The sequence below is a fragment of the Gorilla gorilla genome, chromosome 3, assembly GCF_029281585.2.
Source record: "Gorilla gorilla gorilla isolate KB3781 chromosome 3, NHGRI_mGorGor1-v2.1_pri, whole genome shotgun sequence".
Taxonomy (NCBI): domain Eukaryota; kingdom Metazoa; phylum Chordata; class Mammalia; order Primates; family Hominidae; genus Gorilla; species Gorilla gorilla.
This window is the reverse complement of record NC_073227.2, coordinates 98,031,980-98,051,520: the sequence shown is the minus strand read 5'-3', so window position 1 is coordinate 98,051,520 and position 19,541 is coordinate 98,031,980. Positions and strand designations below refer to the sequence as shown.

At 36.7% G+C, this 19,541-nt stretch overlaps 1 protein-coding gene across 5 annotated transcripts in view; it reads left to right on the top strand.

The window, feature by feature from the left end:
• Nucleotides 1-19,541, top strand: part of CNOT6L (CCR4-NOT transcription complex subunit 6 like) — a 106,553-nt gene that overhangs the window by 33,937 nt on the left and 53,075 nt on the right. For all 5 annotated transcript variants that reach the window (XM_019025912.4, XM_031010373.3, XM_031010372.3 and 2 more), the window contains exons 2-4: nucleotides 9,944-10,065; nucleotides 11,619-11,805; nucleotides 13,164-13,249. In XM_019025912.4, the coding sequence (XP_018881457.1) occupies nucleotides 9,954-10,065; nucleotides 11,619-11,805; nucleotides 13,164-13,249 (385 nt within the window). In that variant the 5' untranslated portion in view covers nucleotides 9,944-9,953. The remainder of the gene's footprint in view (nucleotides 1-9,943; nucleotides 10,066-11,618; nucleotides 11,806-13,163; nucleotides 13,250-19,541) is intronic.

Sequence of the window (19,541 nt, the reverse complement as noted above, 5' to 3'; positions counted from 1 at the left end):
GTGAGCCACTATGCTCAGCGTCCTCATGTTATTTCCTCTCTCTCTCTGTCTCTCTTTCTTTCTTTTTTTTTTAGAGGGAGTCACTCTGTTGCCCCAGCTGGAGTGCAATGGTGCAATACCGGCTCACTGAAACCTCTGCCTCCCGGGTTTAAGTGATTCCCCTGCGTTAGCTTCCCCAGTAGCTGGAATTACAGGTGTCCGCCACCACACCCAGCTAATTTTTGCATTTTTAGTAGAGACGGGGTTTCACCATGTTGGGCAGGCTGGTCTTGAACGCCTGACCTCAGGTGATCCACTCTCCTTGGCCTCCCTAAGTGCTGGGATTACAGGCATGAGCCACCGCGCCTGGCCATGTTATTTCTTATTTATGTGTCTTTGCTTATGCTTTTATTTTTGCTTTGTCTGTCCCTACCACACCTACAACCCCCTTCCTTGAGGGAAATACTGATTCCTGTTCATTCTTTAAGATTCAGCTTAGTGTCACCTCTTCATGGAAGTCTTGCATCATCTCTTCTACTTCAGCACTGTGGCACTTTGAGACAAGTTTTCTTTTAATCCCCCTTGTTTTGTGCGTGTGCATGCAGACCAAATCTTCGTCAGCACTAGATATTGTCATTTATTAAATTTAATCCTTCTAATGTGTAGCGATATCTCATTGTGGTTTTTAGTATTTCACTGATGCCTAATGTTGTGCATCTTTTCATGTGCTTATTTGCTATCCGTGTATCTTCTTTGAAGTATCTGTTCAAATATTTTGGTAATTTAAAAAATAAGATGGCTTTATTATTTTGTTTTGAGAGTTCTTTATATATTCTGGAGTGTTTTTTTTTTCCAGATACGTGTTTTGCAAATATTTATTCTTAAACCCTGATATGTCTTTTCCTTCAAATTTCAAAGAGCAGAAGTCTTAACTTTTCTTGAAATTTAGTTTATCAATGTTTTTTCTTTTATGGATCATGCTTTTTATGTTATATCTAAGTAATCTTTGCCTAATTCAAGGCCACAAAGACTTTTCTCTGATGTTTTCTTCTGATGTTTTATAGTTATTGGTTTTATATTTAAGCTCATGGTCCCTGTAAGTTTACTTTGTGATGCAAGGTATGGATTGATGTTTATTTATTTTTCCATATGGATATACCATTGTTCTAGCACCATTTGTTGAAAAATCTGTGCTTTCTCTATGGTTACCTTTTTGTTGTAAATCTATTGACCATGTATGTGGGTCTATTTCTAGCTTCTCAGTTCTGCTCCATTGAACTATGTGTGTCTTCTTTCATTAATACCAAACTCTCTGGATTACTGTAGTTTTAGTAAGTCTTGAAATCAGATAGTGTGCACATCTATGTTTATACCTTTTCAGAAGTGTACTGGCTATTTTAGATTGTCTTTCCGTATAAATTTTAGAATTAACTTGATTTCTGCATGGGGAAATATACAGAAGAAGAGGTAAAAGATGACTTAAGCCAAGAATGATGAAAAGGAAGTTGATACCCATTAAAAAAGATGAAAATGTACGTATCAGAGGAGAAAGAAAACACAAACTAAATCAGAAAAGTGGAAAGAAGGCTGGGTGCAGTGGCTCATACCTGTAATTCCAGCACTTTGGGAGGCTGAGGTGGGCAGATCACTTGGGCCAGGAGTTCAAGACCAGCCTGGGCAACATGATGAAACCATCTCTACAAAAAAATACAAAGATTAGCTGGATGGTGGTGGCGTGCACCTGTAGTCCTCGGTACTCAGAAGACTGAGGTGAGAGGATCACTTGAACCCAGGAGGTTAAGGCTGCAGTGAGCCGAGGCTGCACCACACTGCACTCCAGCCTGGGTGATAAAGTGAGACCTAGTCCCCCCCCAAAAAAAATTAGATTATATTCAGTATCTTTAGATGAGTGGGAGGCATTAAATGCAAGGCATTAAAGCATTGTAATTGTTAAGTTAGGTGGAGACTAAGACTTAATTTGGAATTCTGGGAGGAAAATCATAAGCTTAAGTTGTCCATATTGATAATGAAATAAAATGAAACATGTCTATAGTAGCATTATTTTTGAAATTTTGAAGTGATTGATAGATTTATAACCCCAGGTCTGGCCTCTGTTTTTTATTTTAGTATTTATGTATGTTTCATGTTGTTGCTGCTGCTGCTGTCTTGTATCTCAGATATGGGAAAAAGTTTCTAAATATGCAGAAAAGGAATTGTATTCGATTTCTTTCTCCTTTATTTCCTCCTGGTAGTACTGTAACTGACGATTAGACTATGCCCTCATCGCTTTTCAGAGCCAGAAGCTTCCTGTTAAGTTATCTCTGGATTGCCGTAAAGTTATCTTTGGATTACCTTTGGAAAGATGTATATAACAACCAATAACGTTTTCTCATATTCATCTAGGGACTTTATTGCCACATATGCCTATGCATTTTATTTGCACAGATAACTAGTGTTTGACTTGAGATATATTTAATAAATAGAGCCCCAAGAATAAACTGACTAGAAATAAGACATATTGAGTCCAAGTATTTCCTTGTTCCTTGGGTTATCTAATTATTTGGTTTGCTAGCAAGGATTGTAGAAAAGAATATTATCACTGATTTAGGAAACCAGTTGCTATCATCTTAAGTTAAATGTACTAGTATGTGTTTAACCTATTATCTTCAGTCCCATTCCCCAATATTAGGCCATTTAAAACTTCTCATTCTTGTCCTGGGAACTCTGTTCTCTCCACCTATTCTTGACCATGCCAGAGGTTATCGGTTATTCATCACCCTCATCCTTTGTGATAAGGATGTTTTATTTTCCCTTTAGTTGTTCTACTTATTTTAGAGTAGTGACAGTAGAGAACAATGCAACTACCTGATGAGGGAGAAAAAGGAAGTAGTAACAAGAAATGCCAAATTCCTTGCAGAATTATTGAAAAGCAAAATACTGTATAGCTTTTCTTTTTCAAGTAGTGCTGTGAAAACAGTATATGCTCCATGAGGGTAAGGACAATGTCCAACTTGTTCACTATTGAGGCACCCTAGTGCTTGGTACAGTAAATGTCGTAAGGAATAGGCATGCAATAAATATTTCTTGAATAAATGTTAAACTGGTCAGAAACATTAGACTTCAAAAGTCTGAAGGTTATTTTTTTCAATAACGATGAGTGACTTTGCCATTATAAAACACGTGTGTTTTTTTGTTTTTGTTTTTTTTTTTTGAGTGGTCACAGAGCTGGAGATGTCGTGAACACTTGGAATTAAGTCTTTTTTAAAAAAATGTTTGCATTATTTTATAATCTATGGACTTTAGTTGAATATATAATTAAAGAAAGACAAATGCCATCCACAGGCCCTTGGTATGGAAATGGAATGGGGTTGCTAATGAAATTGTTCTTTATCCCAGGGCATCATTTAAGCTCTTGTGATTGCCATCAATCTTTAATTTTGTCAATATGATCTTACTATATGCAGTATAGTTTGCTAGGGGCAGTTTTTGTAGTATCAGCTGCTTATCCCATTCAGGTGAAGTACAAATTTAGTATGACAGTTGTAATGATTAATAGTTGTGTACAGTTAAAAATAAATATTATAGTTGGGTATAGTGGTGACACCTGTAGTCCTAGCTACTTGGGAGGCTGAGGCAGGAGGATTGCTTGAGCACAGGAGTTTGAGGCCAGGCTGGGCAACATAGGTAGACACTGTCTCTTTAAAAAAAAAAAAAAAAAAAGGCTAGGCACTGTGGCTCATGCCTGTAATCCTAGTAGCACTGGGAGGCCAAGGCAGGAGGATCTCTTGAGGGCAGGAGTTCAAGACCAGCTTGGGCAACATAGTGAAACCTTGTCTCTACTAAAAAAAAAAAAAAATAAAATAAGCTGGGTGTGATAACATGTGCCTGTAGTCCCAGCTACTGGGGAGTCTGAGGAGGGAGGACCACTTCATCCTAGGATTTCAAGCTTGCAATGAGCTATGATTGTACCACTGTCCTCCAGCCTAGGTGACAGAGTGAGACCTTGTCTAAAAACAACAACAACAACAAAAAAGATATTGATAAGGAAATAGAAACTTCAAAAATGGCACAGTGCAAGAGTTATTTGCTTTGTTAAGAAAGATAAACACAGACACATTTTCTCAGGAAGGGAGCTCATAATGGTTAAGACCAGATGGGAAGGATAGTTATTTATTAAGATGAGTATGTAGTAAGACACAAAAAAACATGTTTTCCCTTCCGTAACTTTTGGGAATAAATGCCAATATAAGACAGATTTATCTGAGAATGTGTAAAATGGAATAAGTTATTGGTATTTACTCTGAACTCTAAGCCTCACATAGGCTTAATTTTGTGTTTTTTCAATTTTAGGAACTCTGCCAGCATCTGTGTCTCTGCCTATGATTGATTTTGCAAACTATTGTTGAGATGATTAGTGATTTGTATTTTGGGTTAGATTTCATTGAGTTAGCAGTCTGATTCATTATGAAGCACTCTGGTGCTTGTAGGATTTTTAGTCTGAATCCTAAATGAAATAACATTAATTGTGCCAAACTACAGACTGAGATAAAATGACCTTACACTTAGGGTGATAAGAGAGAAACTGTAATTTAACACTACAGGACTTACATCTTTACATACGCTATAGAGGCTTCTGTTTTTTGTAAGCTACTTTAGATGACCAGTATTTACAGAAGCTTAGTTCTAGCTTTTACCAGTTTACCCTGATTTGGCCAGCTTGTTTTTTCAGGGGGAGTTATGCTACTTTATTTTCCTAGTGCTACATATAAAACTTGAGATTTGGGGTTCTTTAACAATAGTATATTTGTATGTATTTCATATGTATTTTTAAAATATACCTTTCATTGAAATAGCATGTTATGTAGATTTATTTGCAGTTTTGGAAACTCTAAATTTAAATTTTTCTGTGCAAAGCAGACCTAGCGTTACATGTAATATTGCTTATAAATTAAAAAACTAAAATACAAAAACCCCCTAAAATACATTAAAATTTTTTATTTTCAATGTTTTTTAAAATTTTACTTTAAGTTCTGGGATACATGTACAGAACATGCAGGTTTGTTACATAGGTATGTATGTCCCATAGTGGTTTGTTGCACCTATCAACCCGTCATCTAGGTTTTAACCCCTGCATCCATTAGGTATGTGTCCTAATGCTCTCCCTTCCCTTGCCCCCTACCCCCTGACAGGCCCTGGTGTGTGATATTCCCCTCCCTGTGTCCATGTGTTCTCATTGTTCATCTCCCACTTAGGAGTGAGAACATGCAGTGTTTGGTTTTCTGTTCCTGTGTTAGTTTGCTGGGAATGATGGCTTCCAGCTTCATCCATGTCCCTGCAAAGAACATGAACTCACTCTTTTTTATGGCTGCATGTTTTTTTATGTTTTTTAGAGGCAGGGTCTTGCTGTGTTGCCCAGGCTAGAATGCAGTGGCTATTCAGAGGTGTGATTGTAGTGCACAATGGCCTTGAACTCCTAGCTGCAAGCGATCCCTCCACCTCAGCCACCCAACTAGGTGGGACCACAGGAGTATACTGCTGTGCCCAGCTTTGAAATACGTTTCCTATGAAGTCAGTATTTTACAGATTTATCTGAAGTTTTTGTTTAATAGAACCAAAGACAAATTTATTAAAGTCTTCACTCTGTGGTAGTGTTTAATCAGCCTTTGGTGATGGAGATTAAAACTTTTTAATGTAAGGAGTATATAAGAAGTAGGAGAAAATCGGGTTCCTTATCTAGGACTGATGGTTACTCAGAAATTTTACTCAGAGTCTCTGAGGCCTTTGTAGGAGACACACTAAGAAATAAAGAGTGAACGGATGGCAGACTCAAAGCAGCTTGTGTAGTATTTGGGAAACTAAATGGAGTGTTTTTCGTACTGTTGAAATGGAGTTAGATGGCAGAGTTGGAAAGGTGTTGCTAACAGGCTTTGTTATGTAATCAGGATTCCCAGTATAAATTTGGTTGATGTAATGGGAGGATCTTTTGAGAATCTATGTAAGTTGTTGTAGAAATTAGAAACTCTTGGAAAAACTAATTCAAAAACCTGCCTCTTCATTAGTTTGAAGTTAAAGATAAGAAATTAACTGCGCTGTTTTCCCAAATAAAACATTTCTCTTTCTTGGATGAAAAATGTTAATCACTCAGTATTTAAGTCTTGAACTGAGCTGTATATGAGACTATTTGAAGCCACATGAGCAGTGTCACATTTAGAGATTTAAATTACATTTGAATAATTTATTTCATAATTTTAAGTTATTTTGAAATAGATTTTTGTGGTATGCCTACAAGGTGGAAAGTTGATGCCAAGACCTGAGAGGGGAAAATAAAGCTGAATGGAAAGGTTTAATAATGTTAATTTCCTGAAATTGAGTTCTGTGTTATTGATTGATTGATTGAGACAGGGTCTCACTCTGTTGCCCAGGCTGGAGTGCAGTGGGGTAGTCTCATCTCACTGCAAGCTCCGCCTCCTGGGTTCATGCCATTCTCCTGCCTCAGCCTCCCAAGTAGCTGGGACTACAGGCGCCCGCCACCACACCTGGCTAATTTTTTATATTTTTTTTGGTAGAGACGGGGTTTCACCATGTTAGCCAGGATGGTCTCGATCTCCTGACCTCGTGATCTGCCCGCCTCGGCCTCCCAAAGTGCTGGGATTACAAGGCGTGAGCCACCGCACCCAGCCTTTGGTCATTTTTATTGGCATCCTAATCAAATCCAAAAGAGACCTCTGACCCCTAATATGGCAGTATTGATCTTACTTTGGTTTTTACATATTATAGATATTGGTAAACATTTTATGGAGCTTTTTTTTTTTTAAGGAAGAGATTTCGTAATTTTAATGGACTTACAAAGATTGAAACATGAAAAATTAAAAAATAGAAATCTAGTTCTATATAATATCTGTTTTAGAGATTAGAATTGGAGCACCAGAAAAGATGGTAATTATTAATTTTCTATTTAGATTTTAAAAATATCTGGGAAAATTGAACATGTGGATAAATTACCATTTCTTTGTATCAATTTTTAGAAGAGCATTGGGTGTTAATTGGCTGTGATATGAGTAGGGAGGGAGGAAAGTGGCAGATTTTAGGATTATAAAGCATATGATCATTGATCATTCCACAAATACATGTTATGTGCTTCCTATGTGGTGGGAACTGTATAGAGATATAAAAAGGATATGCCTCCACACAGAAACGTAGTCCCCTTAAGGAACATACCATCTAGTGGGAGCCGTGATTAAAACAGATTAAATTGCCTTCTATTCCTATGCCTGTGTGTGTGTTTTTGTTTTTGTTTTTTTTTTTTTTGAGACAGAGTCTCGCTCTGTCACCCAGGCTGGGGTGTAGTGGCGCGATCTCGGCCCACTACAGGCTCCGCCTCCCGGGTTCACGCCATTCTCCTACCTCAGCCTCCTGAGTAGCTGGGACTACAGGCGCCCGCCACCAAGCCCCGCTAATTTTTTGTATTTTTTTTTAGTAAAGACGGGGTTTCACCGTGTTAGCCAGGATGGTCTCGATCTCCTGACCTTGTAATCAGCCCGCCTCGGTCTCCCAAAGTGCTAGGATTACATGCGTGAGCCACCGCGCCCGGCGTGCCCTGTGTTTTATAAAAATGATCTAAAATTGGGCCAGGTGCCGTGGCTCACGCCTGTAATCCCAGCACTTTGGGATGCCTGTAATCCCAGCACTTTGGGAGGCCAAGGCGGTCGGATCACAAGGTCAGGAGTTCGAGACCAGCTTGACCAACGTGGTGAAACCCCCATCTCTACTAAAAATACAAAAATTAGCCAGGCGTGGTGACACGCGCCCGTAACCTCAGCTACTCAGGAGGCTGAGGCAGGAGAATCACTTGAACCTGGGAGGCAGAGGTTGCAGTGAGTCGAGATCTCGAGATCGCGCCACTGCACTGCAGCCTGGGCGACAGAGCAAAACTCCGTCTCAAAAAAAAAAAAAAAAGATCTAAAATTAGTGAAACCTGTTTTTGAAAATTTAGGGTGTTTTACCCATTCTCGTTGTAGGTAATGAATTATGTAGTGTGTCTTTGGATCTAGATCTATTTGATTTGGCTTTGCTTAATCTTGTATTTTTTTGTAGACTCTTTTATTATTACACAAAAGTACCCAAAGAGACACGTGTGCCTTATGGTGTCCAGCAGAAATTCTGAAAACCTTGTTACCTAAAAACTTTATTTTCAGAAGTATTATATATAGGCTGAATATGGTAGAAATCAAATTTTTCTCCTGCGGAAAATGATCATATTCTTTGTGCTATATGAAGTTCTAAGACATTTATGGAAAATAAAATACGGTTTAGCATCGCCCAAATTGTGTAAGATTAGAGTTGAAGAGCTTAACCTGGAAAGTTGGAAACTAATTACTGTTAACATATGAACAGATATGGAAAACTTTCTGTTTGCTCCTTTAAGTAAGTAGAAAGGAATGACTATTTTCCCTTTAGAAATGTGAGAGAAAATGATAGTATGGGAAACTTTGATTGCATTCTTATAAACTAGCTTTTTGATTTCTTGTTACATGATAGAATATCTCTTTTTTCTTTAATCTCTATATGTAACAAATTTCAGATGACCTGAAAGCAACTCTTCAATTTGGGGTATAAGTTCTAAACTTTACTTGGAAACAGTTCCAGATTCAGACACTTGGTTTTGGGGTGTGTGTATATATGTTAATATATGAGCAAAGAACCCAATATAAATACTATGTGGCAATTTATTGAAAGCATGCAGGAGTTTAATTTAGGCTCAGGACATTGTGTCATTTGCTATTCTTGTTAGATATGAACTGGATTTTATTTTCTGTCTAGTACTAAGCAGTACTTCTTATATTGGACCCCTTGAATAAGGTTACCTTTAGAGCCATTTGTCACCTACTTCATGCATAGCACATTTGATGAGTTTTATATCTAGCTGGTCATCATTGATGATTGTTCAGTGATTATTTTGGCAGTTATAGCAGGAAGATGGCACAGTATAGTCATGTGCTGCATAACAACGTTTGGATTGCCTAACAGTGCATTTCTCAGAACATGTCTTTGTTAAACGACACATGACTGTGCTAGTTTTGATTAGGGTGGCCATGTAACTCATCCAAATTGGACTCTTTTGAGCATGAAAAGGGATGATAATAATAATTGCTTCAGAACAACAGATATAAACCAAGACTGACCCAGGCAAACTAAGATATGTACTCATACTAATTAGGACACTTTTGATTACTAGTAACAGAAAACACAATTCAAACTAGCTTAAACAGTAAGAGAACTATATTGGCTTGTGTATCAGAAAAGGCCAGTATTTGGGTATGCTACAGGTGTCATTCAGTGAGGACCCTGCCTTTGTTTTTCTGTTTTCCAGACTCTGCCTTCCATGGCTGACTTTCCTTATCGTTGTTGCATGGCTGCCAACAGCAATTTGGGCTGTATTCTTCTTTGTTTATGACCAGCAGGAGAGAGAAGCCTGCTTCTCCTATAAACATAGAATGAGTTCTGCGGTTTTGTGATTATTAGATACTCCTGAACTAAATCTCTGCCAGGGGAATGTCATGTGCTGATTGTCTTAGGCATGGGATATCTGAATATCACTGAGGAAAGGAGGATGGAATTACCTTATTCTCTTAGACTAGTCAGAGTCCATTCACGAAACTGCTGTATGGGAAAGCAGTGCAGCTAAATGAAGGGAAGGAGTTAGGAAGCAACCATAATGTTCATTGCAAAGTCCAGTGCTGTTGCTTATTTGCATTTTCCCATAGGCATCTGATAATGAGTTCCTGCAAGATCCTAGCATACTGCAGATAATGTGTGTGTTTTCTTTTTCTGCAAGTGAGAATTTGTAGTATAAAATGACTTACTAGACTGGTAATGGGAGAGAAAAGGAGTTTACCATCCTATTTTCTCTTTTTTTAAAGTAAGACTATAATAATTATTGATCTCCTTTTTTTTTTTTAAACAGACTAATAGGGATGCCAAAGGAAAAATATGATCCTCCAGATCCTCGCAGAATTTATACCATCATGTCAGCAGAGGAGGTAGCCAATGGGAAAAAATCTCACTGGGCAGAATTAGAAATCTCGGGTGAGTGGAATCTGAAGCATTTAATCTGGAATGTAATAGTGATAATACAAAAGTTGAGTATTGCTATATTTTTTGTTGTACATTTTTAATTAGATGGACTCATTGAAAAACTACAAGATGGTAAGATACTAGTGTTTATCTGTTTTATGTGTGACTGAATATCTTTGTTTCCATTCTTTGAGATTAATTACGTTGAGCAGGCATCTGGAATTGAGGATATTGGGAGTTTAGTTTCTAAGTAAAACCAGGTTCTTTGATATAATAGATTTGGTTTAGGCTATTTCAGAGTAATTATTTTTGCAAATTGAAATCTTTGCCATCTTTCTATCTCAGTGTCGGCAAAGAAGGAAACCTGGAAGCTATTTATTCTAATAAACATATAATAACTGTGTTACAGGACCTTAATACCTGTTTAGGATTTGGTAAAATAGAATGTGATTCCTAAAAACTCATAATTCCAGTCTAATAATGAGAAAAACATCAGACAAACTCAAGCTAAAGGACCTTGTGCAAAATACCTAACTTGATTAATACTCAAAATTGTCATGGTCATGTAAAACAAAGGCTGAAACTGTCACAGACCAGAGGAGACTGAGGAGAGGTAACTAAATGCAAAATGGTAGCCTGCGTTGAATCTGGAACAAAAAGGTATAAAAACTGGTGAAATCCAAGTAAAGTCTAGAGTTTAATTAGTAGTAATGCACCAGTGTTGGTTTCCTAGTTTTGACAGATGTACCATGGTGATGATGTAGATTCTAATGTTAGGGAAGCTGAAGGAGGGGTATATAGGAACTCTCTGTGTTATCTTGGTAACTTTTCTGTAAATCTAAAATTATTACAAAATTTAAAGTTTATTAAAAATAGAATATAAGTATTTTTCTTTAATGAATTGGTATAATACAGATTATATATAAAATGCCATTTTTTTCCCCCGTAGGCATTCATTTGGAAGAGTTAAACCCCACATTGTAATGTCAATAGCAAGAATTACTTGCACATTTAGCTAAAAGGTAACTGGGTGGATGGATGATTGGTAGTCAAAAGAATGAATATGAGCAGATCTTACTAAGTTAATCTAGGGTTTCTTAGCCTTGGCACTACTGACACTTTGAGCTGGATAATAGTGGAGGCCTGTTGTGTGCATTGTAGGATATTTAGTAGCATTCCTGGCCTCTATTCACTAGATAGCAGTAGTACCCCTTCAGTTGTGGCAACCAAAAATGTCTCCAGGCATTCCAAAATCCTTTGAGGAAACAAAATTGCCTCTGGTTGAGAACTACTCAGTTAAACTCCAAGGGTTTCCACATTTTGCCACTTCTCATTTAATACACAGAAGGTTCTTGAGAAAGAGTGGTTGTCAGGTGAAAGTGGCATGAACGTAAAGGAGGGCCAGGTGTGTTTGGAAGCAATCAAATGGCATTAAATAAAAAATTAAAATGTCAGAGATACAATATCCATGCGTATTTGCAGCCTCTCTTACCACTTTTCAGTCGTTGTAGTTTAGGTGTCATCTTGGGCCTGGCGTTTTTACACTTCAGTATTTTGCCTTTTAGGTAGAGTGCGGAGCCTAAGTACATCACTTTGGTCATTGACACACTTGACAGCGCTGCACCTAAATGACAATTACCTTAGTCGCATTCCACCTGATATTGCCAAGCTTCATAATCTGGTTTACCTGGATCTGTCATCCAATAAACTCAGAAGTTTACCAGCAGAACTAGGAAACATGGTGTCTCTCAGGTGAGGAAATAAAACAGACATGACTCACTATATAAAATTCTAAATTTAAGAAAATGAGGGGATGTTACTTAATTACAGTAGGATTTCTGTGTGTTGTAACTATCAAATTATATAAACTGTCTAAGCATAGTGCTTGAGTTGGCCTCCGTTGAACATTTCTTTTCCTTTAAATTTGGAGGTTCCTGAATTAGAGTGTGCTTATATTACCAGTTGCCTTGACAAACGAGGTGGGGTGGGGCTAAAATAGTAAGTCTCATTATCCAATATGATAAGACTGATTAGAAGTACTTGAAAAATGAAGATTTGCTGATGAATAAAACTTACAAGAACATACCTCTATGAGTCAAAGAATATTTATATTTCATAATACAGCTCCTTAAGGAAACCTTAAAACCTGATGAAATCGATTTATTTCTAATTTTTAGGGATTCTTTAAAAATTCCCTAAAGAAATTCTAAAAAAATTTTTCAGGAATATTAAGATCTTATCTAAATGTTTCCAATGATTATCTGTTGAGTAATAATTTTTAAAAATTGCTATCACGTGTTTAAAATTAAACATATTGTTTTAAAATCTTGTTCTTCACTATCCTTTACTTGCTTTTTTTACTTTTGGTCATCCACTAATGAGGATGCTATTTTTTTCCTATAGGCTGCTCAAAATTTCACAATCATAAAGTTAGATCTTATTTATGCTATCCTATTCTTGTCTGTACTATCTATGCTTTATTTTAATATTTATGTTTCATGTCAGTGGTTGTTGATGATAGTGTATTTTTTCATCTTTTCACATTTTCTTTTGTCTTCTTTAATATACTTCACCTGTTGTTTCTTATTCTTTTTATTTTTATTAATTTTTTGGTTTGTTTTCTTAGTATTTTGATGTGATTAGAGTAGTATTCAGTTACTTAAAAAGAGATACCGGTGATTGGCTACTAATTACAGTTTATTCCTGAAGTTTGTGTAAAAATTTGTACTTTTTTCTATTAATTAGACGAGTTTCAAGGATATCTGTTGTTTAGCTGCTAACGATATCTGTCACATTTGCATTTGATAGGCATTTTGGGTGAGAAAAAAGGGGGTAGATTTAGCCTGAGAATGATATGCAGTTCCTACACCTCCAACTTCAATGTGAGCTAGCAAATGAGTAAATCCTAGAAATAGAAACATTGTTAATAGTTGTGGCAATTGCACATTTTGTAGTACTTTTATATTGTGCAGTGTTTTTGGATGAGCACGTAGAAATGTGCCTTGAATATAAACAATCACTCATAGTATGTTAGAAGGAGCCTTAAGAATGGCAAATACAGATGTTAATAAAACTTAGTATATTAAACTAATTTTTTTTTTTTAAAACAGGGAATTGCTTTTAAATAACAATCTGTTACGGGTTTTGCCTTATGAACTTGGTCGGCTCTTCCAGCTACAAACTCTAGGTTTGAAAGGTAAGTGATTTTTAAACAGTTTTGAGGTATTCTGAGCCTTTCAAAGAGCATTTTGGCCTTTAAAAAGGTCAAGTTTTAGTATGATTTTTAGAATGTGACTACGTGTACTTTCTCTTGAAAGAAAAGTAGTTTTTGTTTGTTTGTTTGTTTGTTTGAGATGGAGTCTTGGTCTGTCGCCCAGGCTGGAGTGCAGTGGCGCAATCTTGGCTCACTGCAAGCTCCGCCTCCTGGGTTCATGCCATTCTCCTGCCTCAGCCTCCTGAGTAGCTGGGGCTACAGGCACTCGCCACCACGCCCGGCTAATTTTTTTGTATTTTTAGTGGAGATGGGGTTTCACCATGTTAGCCAGGATGGTCTCGATCTCCTGACCTCGTGATCTGCCGGCCTCGGCCTCCCAAAGTGCTGGTATTACAGATGTGAGCCACCGTGCCCTGCCTAAGAAAAGTAGTTCTTTATGTATCAAATTGAACTTGAAGATTTCAATATGTGCCATCATTTTAACAAACTTGTAAAGGGAGAATTTTTTGGTTGTTTTTGTATCTTACCTTTAATTTTCTATAAAACTGAAATTTCTCAGAAGAGATAATTTAAATTAACACTTAAAAAAAAAAAGGGAATACTAGGCTGGTTTGAGACCAGCCTGACCAACATGGAGAAACCCTGTCTCTACTAAAAATACAAAATTAGCCGTGTGTGGTGGTGCATGCCTGTAATCCCAGCTACTTGGGGGTCTGGAAAATTGCTTGAACCCCAGGAGGCAGAGGTTGCGGGGAGCCGAGATCACGCCACTGTGTTCCAGCCTGGGCAACAAGAGCGAAACTCCGTCTCAAAAAAAAAAAGGGATTACTTTACCTAATAATAGTCTAAACCTCAGCCAGAATGCCTCATGTTTTAGCTTTTGACATGGTAGATAAAATAGCATTGATGTGATTACAGGAGAGAAAACATTATAATAGTAAAATTAGCTGTACCTATTAAGTAAATTATTCTAGGTAACGTGTTAGTCCAAAATGCATGCTTCTCTGACCATCTTTCTCAGTCAATTTGGGATGAAAGGCATACTCAATTCATAGAAACACTGAAATTTGTGTAATTTTCTCTTATGGCATAGCATATAAGAGTTTATTTATGAATTAATAGGACCAAATACAAATGTTCTGTATTAGTTAAACATTTTCTTCTGTGCTCATGAGGAATAAACATGAGTCAAAGCCTTGTAAAGTATACACTTTCATAGATTTTATTTTCCTTCTTCAAAGACTATTTTAGTTTCCATGATAATGTTCTGCCTGCATTTGCTTTTGTTATATAATGGATCATTAAGAATGAAATTTGAATAAGAATAGAAAGAATGCTGATTTTATTGGTTGAAATAACACTGATAATTAGGTTTCCTTATTCAGTTTCATAAATTAGACAATTATATGAATGGTTTGAATCTTGTGTTATAGTTTCTCTGTAGGATTTTATTGATTTTTTAAATCACATATGAAGTAGAGAGGGAAAGTACTTATATCTAAAATATTTTCCTAAGGATTGAGGATTAACCCAAGGCATTTGAAATTGAGACATTTCACCTCATTTTCTTTATGCTCAGTCTTACTCTTATGTAGCTGAAATAGCCATTCAGCTAGAGTTGGAGTAGGTGCAAGTCTATTCCTCACTAGCAGCTGTTTTCTTCTTCCCGATATTGATAGAGAGCATATCAATGACAAATGAATAATTTACTTTTTTTTTTTTGAGATGGAGTTTCATTTTTTTTGCCCAGGCTGGAGTGCAATGGCATGATCTCGGCTCACTGCAACCACCGCCTCCCGGCAACCTCCGCCTCCCAGGTTCAAGTGATTCTCCTGCCTCAGCCTCCCAAGTAGCTGGGCGTGCACCACCAAGTCCGGCTAATTTTTTGTATTTTTAGTAGAGTCGGAGCTTCTCTATGTTGGTCAGGCTGATCTTGAACTCCTGACCTCAGGTGATCCGCTCACCTCGGCCTCTCAAAGTGCTGGGATTACAGGCGTGAGCCACTGTGCAGGGCGAATAATTTAATATTGAATGCAGTGGACTTACCCTTTGTATTAGAAACATTCCTGAAAAAGCAACTGTTAGTATTTCTTACTCTTTCATAACTGTTTCATATTATCTCAAGTACAAGCATGTTTCCAGAAAATTTGTACTAAGTATCAACTGAATGAGTAATTTTGAATATTATCTCCTTAGTCCTTCATTCAGTTTTTCTAGTTAAAATGGTAGTTTTCCAAACGATTGTCTTTGGCTGGCCTTCGATTCTAGTGGCATTTTGTCTACTGATTTACGGTCTTTAAAATCTATCAAATCAGACACCACTGATTTACATTCATTAAAATCTATCAAGTCAGACACCAGCTCTGCTTCACGAACTGTAACTTAGCTTTGGTTATGCCTATGGTTAAATTCTTTTTTATTAAATTTCAATTTGTTATATGGTAAGTACCTATATGTAGCCCTTTTCTAAACTTCTTTGAGAGTCTATTTAGTTTTTTGTCAGTGTCACTTTCCAAGGTGATCCAGAAAACCAGATCTCTTCCTTTTAAAAAAGTTTAAGATGGTAATAGCAGGAGTGGCTTTTGAAGCAATTGAAGGGATACGGTGTTGCTAATGAATGGTAGTTTTATATTCTTAGGAAGGTAAAATTTGAAATAATTTCAAAGTCAGTTTTATTAGCCATATTATGGTACTTTATGTCAAAAAAATGGAATGGAACATTTGAAATAGCACTGTGATATAGTTAAAAGAAACAATGAGAATGAACTGCTTCTGAGACATTTTGTCTTGAAACTGGAAGATTTTTTTCCTCTATATTCTTTTCTTCCTTTGAAACTCAGATACTGAAATTTTAGTAATGATTTGGGTCATGCTGGCTCAACAAGCTAATTTTTAGAAATTTTATTTTGAGATTTGAGGAGAGCGTGGAGAGTAAGTTATTTGAGGAATTAGGATAAGAAGGCCAATTTTAAAACTATAGACACAGACACCGCCAGTCTAGTAAGTTGGAAGTGTTCTGTGAAGTCACTTAGAAAAATAAAAATATATTAATTTTATGAAGAAAAGGCATAAGTAGAAGCAATTCTCATACAGTTATTTTAAAAGAATTTAGAATTCATGTCCTAAGGTGTAAGGCAATACTTTATCCGACATATGGGCCAACAAGTTGTCCTTGAGCAATAAAAATTGATGTCCCAGGTCATAAATATATGTAGGACCTCACTAATTTTGAAAATTTCTAGCTTTCTTCCAAGGATTACTTGGTCTGTTTATGGACCATGTCAGTGGAAGACTTTCTTTTACTTTGTAAATTTGTTTTATTCTTGAAATATAATATAAAAGAATAATTAACATACATTTTAAAGAAAATAATTAAATGAATAGTCATTCTCCTATTAGCCAATATTTTAAATACCTGTTTTAAAAAAATGCACTGGGAAATATAATTTTCATTTATATAGGAGGCAAAATACTTATTTTTGTGTTGTATGTGAGCTTCTAAAAATCAGTAAGAAAAAGAACAGTCTAGTAGAGAACATATTAATAGTTCATACCAGATGATGTACAAAGAGGTCTAAAATTGGACTTGATCAGCCTTATGCATAATAATAGTAGAAATTGAAATTATATTCAATTACATTTTTCACCTATCAGATTGGGAGAATTCAAAAAATATGACAAAATACCCCTGTTGGTGAGATTATGGGGAAATAGGCACAAACACACCTTGTCATTATAGATCCCCTATACCTTTTATGTTTCCTGCGTTTTCTTTCACGATTATGTCTTTCTCCCAGATGTTACTACTACCCTGAATTTAGATATTGGGGTTATGTATGTATCTGTTAAAGGTGTTCTAACCTTTTTATGAATGGAATCCTACTGAATGTAATTTTTATGACTTGGTTTTTATTCAGCCTTATGTTTTTATGATTCAGCCATGTTGATGCATACATCTAATGACAGTTCTTTGTTTTACTGCTGTATTGTATTCTGATATGTGAATATGCTATAATTCACTCATTCTGCTGTAGATATTTAGGTTGCTTCCATTTTTGTTTTTGGCTACTATAAGCAGTACAGCCATGAACATTCTCATACACGTCTCCTGATATACTTCATAGGAGTGGAATTGGGATGTAGAGGTCTGTACATCCTTAGGTTTTTTTTAGGCAATACCATAATGTTTTACAAAGTAGTTGTACTAAAAGATTCTACTCAAAATAATACAGTTTTCATTTTCAGTGTTTTCTCCAACACTTGATATTGTCAGATTTTTAAGTTTTGTCAGTTATTGAGTATGAGTTTCTAACTGTACTCTTAATTTACATTTTCCTAATTGCTGATAAGATTTTGCATCTTTTCATGTGTATGTTGGCCATTATATTTATTTGAAATTACTGTGGATGTTTTTAGCCTATTTTCTATTAGATGATTTCTTATTGAATTGGAGGAGTTCTTTTTTCTATTTTGCGTTATAAGTGTCTTCTCCCACTCTATGGCTTTTCCTTTTGTTTTTCTTTCTGGTATCTTTTTAATGAGTAGAATATATATATATATTTTAGACAGAGTCTCACTCTATTACCCAGGCTGGAGTGCAGTGGCGTGATCTCGGCCACTGCAACCTCTACCCCACGGGTTCAAGTGATTCTCCTGCCTCAGCTTCCCAAGTAGCTGGGATTTACAGGCGCGCATCACTGTGCCTGGCTAATTTTTGTATTTTTAATAGAGATGGGGTTTCACCATGCTGGCCAGGCTAGTCTCGAACTCCTGACCTCAGGTGATCCTCCCACCTCAGCCTCCCAAAGTGCTGGGATTACAGGTGTGAGCCACCACGCCCGGCCAGATTTGATATTTTTAATGTAGTTGAGTTTTAAAATCTTTTCTCTTGTAGTTAGTACATTTGTGTGTTGTTAATAACAGAAATCTTGTCCTTCCCAGATCAGAAATATATTCTCTTATATCATCTTTTAAAAGTTTTGAGGTTTTGCTCTTCGCAGTTAATTCTTTAATTCACTTGTAACTGATTTTTTTTTTTTTTTTTTTTTTTGGGACAAAGTCTCGCTCTGTCGCCCATGCTGGAGTACAATGGTGCAAATCTCGGCTCGCTGCAACCTCTGCCTCCTGGGTTCAAGCAATTTTCCTGCCTCAGCTTCCTGAGTAGCTGGGATTACAGGCTCCCGCCACCACGCCCAGCTCGTTTTTGTATTTTTAGTAGAGACGGGTTTTCACCATCTTGGTCAGGCTGGTCTCGAACTCCTGACCTTAGGTGATCTACCTGCCTCAGCCTCCCAAAGTGTTGGGATTACAGGTGTGAGCCACTGCACCTGGCCCTTGTAATTGATTTTTAAATATAGTATGAGAGGTCTAATTTGGTGAGGAATTTAATTTTGTTTTTTCCCTATGAGTAACCAGTTGTCTCAACATCATTAGTGAATAGTTTTTCCTTTTCTCAGTGATCAGTAAAGTCACTTCTCTTATGTATTAACTTTGTCTAGGTCTATTTTGGGAATTTCTTTTCCTTTCCAGTAGTAAATTTGTCTAACCTCGTACCAATTAGCATATTGTCTTAATTATTATGGCTTTATATTAAAACTTGATACTTGGTTTTGAAAGTCCCCTCACATTTTTCTTTAGCAGTGTTTTGACAGTTTGGGCACCGTGGCTCTTCCTCATACATAAGAAACAGCTTGTTAAGTTTCATGAAAAACTCTGTTTGAACTCTGGAATTTCATTGACTGTCTGGATCAATTTAGGAAGAATTGACATCTTAATTGTATTCAATCATCCTGTTCATGAATTTGGGCTCTTTGTCCATTTATTTAATGTCTTCTAATAAAATTTATAGCTTTCTACACCAATCAAGTACATCTGTTAGACTTATTTCTAGGTACTTTATACTTTTTTTTTGTTTTTATTGTAAACCACAACTGTCTTTTTTCCCTTTTTTTTTTTTTTTTTTTTTTTTTTGAGACGGAGTTTCGCTCTGTTGCCCAGGCTGGAGTGCAGTGGCGTGATCTTGGCTCACTGCAACCACTGCCGCCCGGGTTCAAACGATTCTCCTGCCTCAGCTTCCTGAGTAGCTGGGATTACAGGCTCCTGCCACTACACCTAGGTAATTTTTGTGTTTGTGGTAGAGACAGGGTTTCACCATTTAGCCAGGCTGGTCTCAAATTCCTGACGTCGGGTAATCCACCCTCCTTTGCCTCTCAAAGTGCTGGGATTACAGGTATGAGCCACCGTGCCTGGCCAACTGTTTTATTTTTTAAGGTTT